General features: G+C 43.1%; 1 protein-coding gene across 3 annotated transcripts; it reads left to right on the forward strand.

The window, feature by feature from the left end:
- Window positions 1–1,497: 1,497 nt before the first annotated feature.
- Window positions 1,498–9,819, forward strand: MARCKS (myristoylated alanine rich protein kinase C substrate). 3 transcript variants are annotated; one of them, XM_075597652.1, is made up of 3 exons: window positions 1,498–1,619; window positions 2,567–2,674; window positions 4,375–9,819. In XM_075597652.1, the coding sequence occupies exons 2-3, from the start codon at window positions 2,573–2,575 to the stop codon at window positions 5,131–5,133; spliced, it is 861 nt and encodes a 286-aa protein (XP_075453767.1). In that variant the 5' UTR covers window positions 1,498–1,619; window positions 2,567–2,572; the 3' UTR covers window positions 5,134–9,819. The 3 variants fall into 3 exon arrangements, with proteins under 3 accessions (XP_075453767.1, XP_075453765.1, XP_075453766.1); XM_075597650.1 differs by lacking the exon at window positions 1,498–1,619 and adding an exon at window positions 1,977–2,222; XM_075597651.1 differs by lacking the exon at window positions 1,498–1,619 and adding an exon at window positions 1,983–2,091.
- Window positions 9,820–10,446: the final 627 nt, after the last annotated feature.

Genomic DNA, 10,446 nt, shown 5'->3' on the forward strand with positions numbered 1-10,446 from the left:
GAATGGCGGGAAATCTTTGCTACAGCTGTCTTATTGCCTTCACGTTAGCTTGTCATAGAGAAGATAGCTTCAGACCACGTGATTCTCCCATGCAGGGTATACATGATCAAAATGACACTTCTGCCTTATCGTTTCTAAAACCAATGTGGTTGTACTGTATACCAAAGCTAGCCGTGTCGTTTTTAACTGAGTAAGTCCAATAGATGGCTCTATCGGGTGTAATAGTTTTACACGACACACCCATCACTCTCTAATAAAGATCATTTGTGTCTGGACCCTTCCATCCCCCACAAGGGGCAACAAAGACCAAACAATAATGAACTTCAGCTATTATTAATCTCCCCCACCAAAAAAACAAAAAAAAAACCCGCATTGCATACACTTAACCTATTAAGGTCCGTTCAGGTTATTAAGAACATGTTTAGCCAGTTCTGATTTTGCAGATGTCACTACAATGCCCGGATCTATGAAAAAACTGGGGATACAACATTAGGACTATGGTATTGATAATACAGTACACCCCTCTGGTGCTGTGGCGGGTCCACGTGTTGTGCATTGTTCTAGCAAATCCTGACTATCTCCAGCAGTAATCGCCGGGGTTACAAATCCTTCATCGACACACAGTATGAGGTAGTGTGTTGCAAAACAGGACCTCGCCCACCAGATCCCAGCAGTGAAAGGGTTACAGGCGATCATTTCGGTAATAAACCAATGGGTCGGATATTTATGGGTAGTGAAGTTGCTGGACCAGACGTGAACATCTCAAGGGGGGGTAAAAACAAAAAGCCGATCGTCGCGTATACACATTATTATCTAACAAAAGCATCCCCCTCTGATTAATTTCAGCCAGCTCCATTTCTCCCCCCTCCCCCTACCACAAAAAAAAAATCTTCTCTATCCTCGTAGCCCAGCTGCCAGATTAACCCTTTGGTAACTGCCAGCGTTTTATTGTTGGCCAATTAAACGCAAAGCTGAAATATAGGAAAGCGATGGCAACGAAGCAAAGTATCTAAGACACAAATACATGGTGAAATGGGCTCTGAATCCCCAGTGTCTGTAATATTGCTGTTATAAATGTGAAATGCGGTGGCATTTATTCAATCACTTTCACACACAAGTGTTATCACCGATCCGGTGTCTTCAAATGGTCTCTTATGAATATGAAAAAAAACATGGATGAAGTATACAAATCAGAAATAATTAGACAGCAGCATTTAATTAGACCCAGGGGCTAAATACAAACATATATTTTATTTGTAGGCAGTATTGAAGGGGGAGGGGTTTTCTGCCTCTGTCTTTTTTTTCACATCTGGACAGCAGACCCACTAATTTTTTGACTTGTGATCTTAAACGAAATTTGATCTCCCCCTTTTTTTTTAAAATACCTTCAAAATTGAAGCGAAATGCGGTCATTTCCACCAATTAAGGAAAAAAAAAAAAAACGCGTCCAATCTGTTGATCACCCAGCTGAGAGTGAGTGGAGAGGGGGGGGGGAAATAAAAGAGAAGACATAGGGAAAAGGAAACACTGACCCAGTCACACAAACCAGTCAGTCCCGATTGTTTAATATAACACCCGACAGACGTGCCAGGCCCGATCAGCAACAATATTGTTTAGCAGTAAGTATGGTTTTGTGTTATGGTGTCCACAAAAAAAAATGTCACGCAGTGGATTAAATAATCAATGTTAGCTGTGTTTTATTTTTTTTTAACGACAATCGATGTGTTGTTTGTGTGTATATATATGTGTGTATATATATATATATATTATATATATATATATATTAGTACGGTATTTATATTAGTACGGTATTTATATTAGTGAGCAGCCGTGTAGGTTTTTTTTTCCTTTCCATTAATTCTTGCAATGCTGGGTTGCATTGTTCTGCCCAAATGTAAACCCCGCCCCCTCCTTTGTCTACCCTCCCTGTGATTGGCGAAGCCGGGACTGGGCTGTCGTCACGCCTTGGAAAGCCCATTCATCTGTGCGCTTGGGCGTTGGACTCCGCATCTTATTAGCAGCCAGGGAGATTTCTCCATATTCCTGCTGTATCTCGCACGGATACAAATCTTGGGATATATATTTTTTTGTGTGTGTGGTAGAAATTTATATTCTTTGTGACTTTTTGGGCTTTTTCTTGTTTCTGGTTTTTTTTTGGGGGGGTGATCAGAGGGGGTGAAAATATCGCTTTCTCTATTTGTATCTACACTCCAGTTAAATTGGTGAATATCTTCCACTTTTTTGTGTGTAATTCTCCCCTCCTCCTTTGCGAAGAGGAGTTGCAGCTGCGTTACTTGGGCTCTGATCTCTATTGTGCCCAGGCTTCAGACACCAGTCAGATCTCTTTGTTTCCTCCTCCTGTGTGCCTGCCTCCGCTCTCTATCTCTCTCTACACCGATCTTTCGGCTAAAATATATATTATATATATTGATTTCTGGTGGTTGAATCTACAGATACTTGTATTTTATTTTTTTAATTTTTTTTTTTTTTTAAATACAAATCTCATCTTCTGGGGGTGATCTCTACGTTTTTTTTTATTTTTTGCATTTTGTTGGGATACACACAGACCGCAATGGGAGCCCAATTCTCAAAGACGGCAGCTAAAGGCGAAGCAGCGACCGCTGAGAAGCCCGGGGAAGCCGTGGCAGCCTCTCCCTCCAAGGCGAACGGACAGGTAACTACTGCCCCGCTGCCCCCTCCGCCCGCCCGCCCGCCCGCACCTGGGCTCCACACACTGCATCTGTTGCATGGGCCAGGCAGGGAGCGCATGGGGGCATCTGTATTGTACCAGGGAGGAGTGTGCCCACCATAATGTAGCATGCTGTTTCTCAGCCACTTTGGGGTTCTGGATTTCACATCCTGCAGTGCTGGAGAGGCGAAGCAATGAGGGGTTTAATATTTCACCCCTGCTCTGCGTGCCCCTCCAGCATTGGGAAAAGGTTACAATGTTAATGTTTCTAAGATGTTACTTTGTGTATTAGTTTGTATGTAACCCTGGTTTGCTACTGAAAAGAAACCATGCATTGCATGCTGTAATGATGGATTGTATCGTGGGTTTTAACGCCGCTTTCCAATGACTAGATCCCAGTCGCATGGTCGTGCCCCCCCCCCCCCCCCGGGTTTAATTGTAACGGGGAGGGAGGAGGTGGATATTAAACTACCTGTTAAGAGATTTAATTGCGCTTTCGCGCTGATGTGTTGAAATGGCTTTTCCCCTCAGATGATTACAGACCCAGGGATTGGTACAGGGGCAGCTTTCTGGTCTGAGCTATTTTGTGTGTGTGTGTGGGGGGGGGGGGGGGGGGAGAGTAGAGACGAGACACAAAGCGCATATAGCGCAGGGGCAGCCTGTGCTCTTGTCTGGCAACATGTGGCTAGAAACACGCTGTGCTCCACCATCTTGTTTGCATTAAAACCTGATGCCCCCCGTTTTATTCAATTCTTTTGGGAGACCGGTGAGGACGCCCGATTTGGACGCGGGGGGGGCGGGGGGGGGGGGGGGGGGGGTTCTATGCATCTGCTGGTGAAGGTGCATCTGAGTTTAAATCTGAAGAGGGAAGCACATGTGGCAATGGTTTCTGTGATCTCAGGTCCTCGGATGAGCCTCATGGATGAAATAAAGCCACACTTTCAGTGATTTTTATTTGCCAATCTTTGTATGACCGAAGGGATTTAACTGGGATGCATGGGAGGGGTCTGGAGACGCATTGTGTAAATCAAGGGGTATGAGCAGCCCCCCCCCCCCCCCCCCCCAGCATAGGTTTTTTTTTTTTTTTAAACATCTTGTATGAGAGGGAAAGCACAGGCTTTGTCTCCCGTTGGCTCCTTTGTAGGGCTGCTGCTGCTGGAAAGAAGGCGTGATCTGGGAGCTAATGTACTTGCTAAGCTCCCCATGGCATTTCGCTGTCTGTGGGGGCGCAGCGCCCTCTATTGCGCGAAAGCGGAACTGCTCAAACATAGGCTGTGTTCACTCACCTCCCATATGAGCTGGACGAGGTGATGATGATGGAGGGAAATGAAATGCTAATGTGCTTTCGCTGTAGCACTATGGTCACGTTCTTTACGATCGCATGTAATGTCTTAAATTAAAATAAAAAAAATAAGGTGGTAGTGGCCAGTATTCGAGTACCAATCTGTTTTCTGTGGTGTATTAAAAGGCCTTGTCCCCCCACTTATGGGTGACATCGCTGTTGAATGGCAAAGGGGGTTCTCTGTACTTTCTGGGAACATTTGATTGGCTGTTTAACTCTTTAACTTTGAGCTCCATGAAATGAGTCTAAAGACTTGCAAAATGTGGCAGAACCATCTAGTGGTGTCCTGGAAAATGAATATGCTTGCAAACCTTAAATGACCCAGTCTCTCTTCCCTCCATAGGAAAATGGCCACGTGAAAGTAAATGGAGATGCTTCGCCTGCTGCAGCAGAGGCTGGAAAGGAGGAGGTTCAGGCCAATGGGAGCGCCCCTGCCGAGGAGACTGCAAAGGAAGAGGCTGCATCTGCTGAGGCTGCTCCAGAGAAAGAGCCTGCTGCATCGTCTGCTGATGGAGAGGTTGCAGAGCCAGCCTCTCCAGCCGAGGGAGAGTCTTCTGCCAAGACTGAGGAAGCGGGCTCAACCTCTACACCTTCCACCAGCAATGAGACCCCCAAGAAGAAGAAGAAGCGCTTCTCTTTCAAAAAATCTTTCAAGCTGAGTGGTTTCTCCTTCAAAAAGAACAAGAAGGAGAATAGCGATGGTGCAGAGAATGAGGGAGTATCAACTGAAGGGGCAAAGGAGGATGGTGCTGCTGCAGCTGCTCCAGAGGCTGCAAACAATGAGGAGACCAAGCCTGCCCAGGAGGAGGAGGCTGCAGTGGCAGCAAGCAGCATAGAAGAGGAGGTGAAGGAAGAGGCAGCGGCACCTGAACCACAAGAGGTCAAAACAGAAGAGGCTGCAACTGAAAATCCCTCTGGGGAAGAGGCAAAGCCTGTGGAGGAGCAGAAGCCTGAGGAAAAGACGGCAGAAGAGGTCCCAGTCCCGAGTGCTGCTCCTGAAGCGCCATCCACTGAACCAGAGGCACCCAAAGTGGAAGAGCCAGCAGCTCCAACACAAGAAGCCTCACCCGAGTCAAGTCCAGCAGCTGAGTCAGCAGAGTAAAGAGCATTGGCAGTTTTGAGATAATCAAAGAACTTTTTTCTCCCCTTGTTTGTTTGTTGGAGTGGTGCCAGGTACTGGTTTTGGAGAACTTGTCTACAACCAGGGATTGATTTAAAGATTCTTTCCCCCTTATTTTCCTTACAGATCCCATCTCAGATCGTTCTGTTCCCCACCATTCCAACAGGCCGAGTAAAGGTTAAATCAGTCACCGGCCTTTCCTTTTTTGCATCAGTATTAATGTTTTTTTTTTTTTCATCTTTTATTGAAATTGTATACTTTTTTTTTTTTCAGTTTATGGACATACCCATACATGAAGGAGATGGGTGGGTCAATAAGGGGGTTATCAAATGAAGTGATAGGGGCCACATTGGGATATAGGCGGTGCTCACATTGCCAAGAGATTGTGCCGCATTGGGGATTAGGTTTTGTTTTTTTCCAAGAGAAAGTTATGATGTATTTTGCAAGGGGCAGTCTTCTAATAAGGTTTACAACACTAAAGGTCTTGACGATGATGGCAAGAAAAATTTAAAAAAAATCAATACCCAGACCATAGTTTTAGTAATTCATTTAAACATAGGAACTTTTCACTTATCTCATGTTAGCTGTATCAGTCGGTGATTAAGTAGAAATACGAGTTGTATAGGCTTTATTGTTTATTGCTGGTTTATGACCTTAATAAAATGTAATTATGTATTACCAGCGGGGTGTTTTTAACTGTGACTATTGTATAAAAAAAGGAATCTTGAAATCCAAAAGCACATGAAGTTTGCAACTCTTTCCACCCTGCCCATTTTTGTAAAACTGCAGTCATATATTGGACCTTTTTAAAAACACAAATTTTAAACTCAACAAAGCTGTGATAAGTGGAATGGTTACTGTTTATACTGTGGTATGTTTTTTTTTGATTACAGCAGACAATGCTTTCTTTTCCAGTTGTCTTTAAGAATTAAGGAAAAATCTTCAGATGCAATGGTTTTGTGTAGCATCTTGTCTTTTCATGTTTTGTAAATACTGGAGAAGCTTTGACCAATTTGACTTAGAGATGGAATGTAACTTTGCTTACAAAATTGCTATTAAACTCTTGCTTAAGGTGTTCTAATTTTCTGTGAGCACACTAAAAGCGAAAAATAAATGTGAATAAAATGTATAACGTTTGTGTTTCTTTGGCATAGCATTAAGGCTAGCTCTGGGCTTTCTCTTTTTTTTTTTTTTTTTTTTATGGCAAATGTTTCTTACTAACTTGCATGACTTGATGCACATGTTCTATCCAATAATTCTTATTGAGCAAATAAATACTCAACAAAAATACTGCTCTATGGTGGTTTTACCAAATTCAACACTTTAATCTCCCCTTCATCATAGGCCACTATAGAACCAAACAAGTCTGCTGTGTTTTTAGATTACAATATTGGTTCCTACAGTTTGGGCATATGTATTTAGAGGGCTTCAGGACTGTTTTCCAACAATTGCATAAAAAAAGCCATGTCTCTTAGGCGGAGTTGAGGGTGGCTACTCCTGCAGCCCAGCAATCTGTGCCTTGGCTGCAGGAGTTGTTGAGGTGTTTGGGGGTGGGGCGAACGTGTCACGGAGCTGGTTCGCTGAACCAGGTCACGTGACGCGACTGCAGCACCAAATATCATTTTGGGTTGTAGCAGTGTCAACACTGCACTTTGATTGTCTGAGTTTTCAGTTTGAAAACTCCCACCAGACAACCTGAAATTGCAACATACGCATGTAAGCGCTCATCGCGTAGCAGCCACCCTGAACTCTGGCTGCACTTATAGTGACAGCGACACGACGTTGCATCAAAACAAATGCGTTGCTGCCGTCACGTGCTCTTATAGTAAGTGCAACGCGACAGCTTGGTCACAATCGCTGGAAGCCCCCTCTCTCTTTGATTTTTCCAGCGACTGCAGCCTGATATCGCCGTCGCTGCCACTAAACGTAGGCATATTCTTATGCGGACACATATTGTGGGTGTGGCAATGATTTGGATCAAGCATAGACTAGAAAAACATTCACATTTTGTGCAACCCCCCCAACATTTTTCACATTGATTAATCTATTAGTGTATTTATTATAATTGGCACTTCCTGTCTAAATATAACATGTTGTATGCCCTTTAACTTTTTTTTTTTTCTCCCCCCCCCTCTTGCATGTGACTAAAAATGTCAAACCAATTGGCAGAAACAGGTGAGCTATAAAGTTACTAAACTATTTATTGGGATGGTCTTGGTTCCACTTATACAATGCTGCATTATTCCATGTACTGGCCAAAAAGTTATCTCAAATGTGAACCATATGTGAAACTAAATTTGATTCCAGAATATTTTTTGCTACCCACTTTAAAATAAAATGGGTCCATTTTAATTTGGTCGTCTTGACAATTTCACTCCCACATAACTGTCCAGCATTTGTTTGCTTATTACACCTACTGCACTTTTCGAGTCAGTGATTTGTTGCGTTAGTTGGTGTTAAAACAATTACATTTTTGTTCTAGAAGTCAATTTGTATTGTTTACTACAGTACTTTGCTGTTATCCAGCATTTCCAATGACTTTTTCATACTGGATGTGTTTCTTAATTATACATCCTGACTTAAATGGAAGAGATGCAACATTGTAGTACATTTGTCAGTAAATTCAGTTGGATGCCTTGATTATATAATTTTAAGGAAGCACACCCCCCCCCCCCCCCCCGAATATTTCTCGCCGGAGGGCTTTCATGGTCTGAAACATTATAACCTTTAATTTAGAAACATGCTTTCTAAAAATGTGTATATATATCTAATGGATGTTTGCTGTACCCCATATGGCTGTGCAGTTTTGTGTGCAATCTGTCTCTGACATTACTTTTAAAGCCACATTTAATTTAAAAATGTTTTTGACTAAATCAGTTGTGTGATATTCAACTTTTTTTTTATATATATATATAATTTTTTTTTTTTTTTTTTTTAAAGCAATTTTTGCCTCTCGATCATCGAAGCGGGGTTTCTCTGGAGATGAGCCACATTAATTTCAGCTCTGGGGTCCCCCTGCTTCTGGAGATGGTTCCATACTGCAGGGGTGTGCACTTTAGGTGCAGCGCCCCTCCCCATTACATTTGTGCTGGCGTCAAATGATGCTGCAGGGTCATGTGACGTCAACTCTGCGGCTTCATTTGATGCAGTGGCAATGGGCATCAAATGATGTTGCAGGGTCATGCGTTGCTCGAAGCCAAGGTAAGTGAGTTACAGAGGCCTCGCACACTCCCCCAAAGCATTTAAAATGCAAGGAAGATCACGGGGCATTTGTAACCACCGCGCGCCCCTGCCATCATGGGTGCCGGTAGCCTCTCAGGCTGTGTTTTTAAAGGTTAATGGCTTGTGGGCCAATATGAAGCCGAACCTGATGTCATTGCTTTCTTTTGGCCCGCAGGGCATTGGTGATTTGAAATGCTGCCATTGCATCATCCCTGGTAGCCAAGCAGCTACCGGTACCCCCTACGGAGATGCATCTCTGGAAGCGGGGTCCCCGTAGCTAAAATTAATGGAGTTTAGCTGTGGAGACACCCTGCTGAAAAGAATCGATGTGTGGGGGCGGAAACGCATGGGTTGTCGCTTTTAATGTTTTACGCTTCATTTTGTTCCTATAGCAGTTATTTTAGGAAGCTAAACTTCCTCTTGAACTAGCCAGCCATATTGTGTGTCCTGGGAAGCAGGATCTTCGCTGATCGATCACGGGAGCACAGATCGTTTGGCAGCTTAGATTATGGCAATGCAATTAAGGGAAGGGACTGCTGCATGTATTAAAACAAATGGGCTACTTAAAATTGCTTGAAGCAATGTGTCAATGGGAGCAGGTTACTAGTTGCGTACTACCAGGCAACCCAGCATTCTGGAGATATTCCCCATAGACAGTCAGACTTAAAATTACTGCATGCAGGAAGCTAGTCAGTAACTGTGGTCTATCAATTCTTCTGTTTCTAACCACTCACAAGCAAGAGCGTACCCGATGGCAACCGTAGGGAAGGCAAATTCACCCCCAAAATAGATTAATGGGTGGGATTTCTACCTATAGGATTGACCCTTGTAGTTGCAATAATATAACCCCACCTAATTAAACCATCAAACGTAAAAGGGCAGCAAGCAACAACTAGGATAGTTTCCGTCCAGGAGCTGTGGAGGCAGTAAATTAATGGTATGGTTTTGTATGACTTGATTTGACAAGCGGATGATCTCCAGAAGGCAAGATATTTCCAAGGTAACTACAGAAAGAGGTATGATTTTTACACGATTCTTTACCAAGGATTGTTATGTGCAGACATCCTAATTACGGTACCAGTTTTGTTCATTTTAGCTTTCTCTTAAATACACTATTTTAAGAGGTGTACAATTATTCTTTATTTCTGTGAAGATGTCTGTAAATGAGTAATGGGTCTAGTTTTTAGGATATCCCTGCTTCAGTGCAGGTGGCTCAGAGGCTTAGTCTTTGAGCCACCTGTACTGAAGCTGGGATATTATGAAAACCTGACCTGTTGGGGAGGCTTCAGGATGAGTTGAGTACCCTTGCCTCTAATGCCTGCTGTTTGTCCTTTTTTATAGGAACAACAAAGTGATGTTTGTTGTTTGTACTGAAGAATGCATATGTTAATAGTACTTTACTCTATTTTCCACAAACAGAAATGGACCAATAAAAAATAAATAAACCTGGTGTCTAGTGGAGTCATTTTGCACTATTGATATTCATCCACAAGGAGACTGTAATTTGTCTACGGCCAACAAACTTACTGTACATGCAGTTTGGTGTTCATTTGTACTACTTTATTAGTCTATTACATAAAACCTGAATCCATAGTGTGTTCGTTATCTATCCAAAATGGATGAAATTCTCATTTTTATCTCAAGTGGCATATGAACACAACATGAAGTAAATAAGAACAACCCAAGATTAGATTTCATATTTGCATGACTCCTCTATTCCAGGGGTGCGTAAACTTTTATATCTGTGCCCCCGCCGGGATTTTTCTCACATTGTGTCATGACCCCGCTGCATCCTTAGATGCCATGGTGACACGTCACCCGAAGCCGCCAGAGAGCAGGTAAGAGACTATACAGAGGCCTTGCGCAACCCCCTGGCATTCAATTGAAATGCTTTGGTGAGTACAGGGCCCCTAAGCACAGTGTACCTCGCCCCCCCCCCCCATAGTTTACACACCCCTGCTCTATTCTTTAACTCTACAAGATGTTTCTAACATTTATCATTGACACCCCACTACTGCAAGAATGCTGTCTGAAAGGGTGCTGATACATGATATGTTGGCCTTTACATAAATG

This window comes from Ascaphus truei, chromosome 4 (genome assembly GCF_040206685.1).
Source record: "Ascaphus truei isolate aAscTru1 chromosome 4, aAscTru1.hap1, whole genome shotgun sequence".
NCBI lineage: Eukaryota > Metazoa > Chordata > Amphibia > Anura > Ascaphidae > Ascaphus > Ascaphus truei.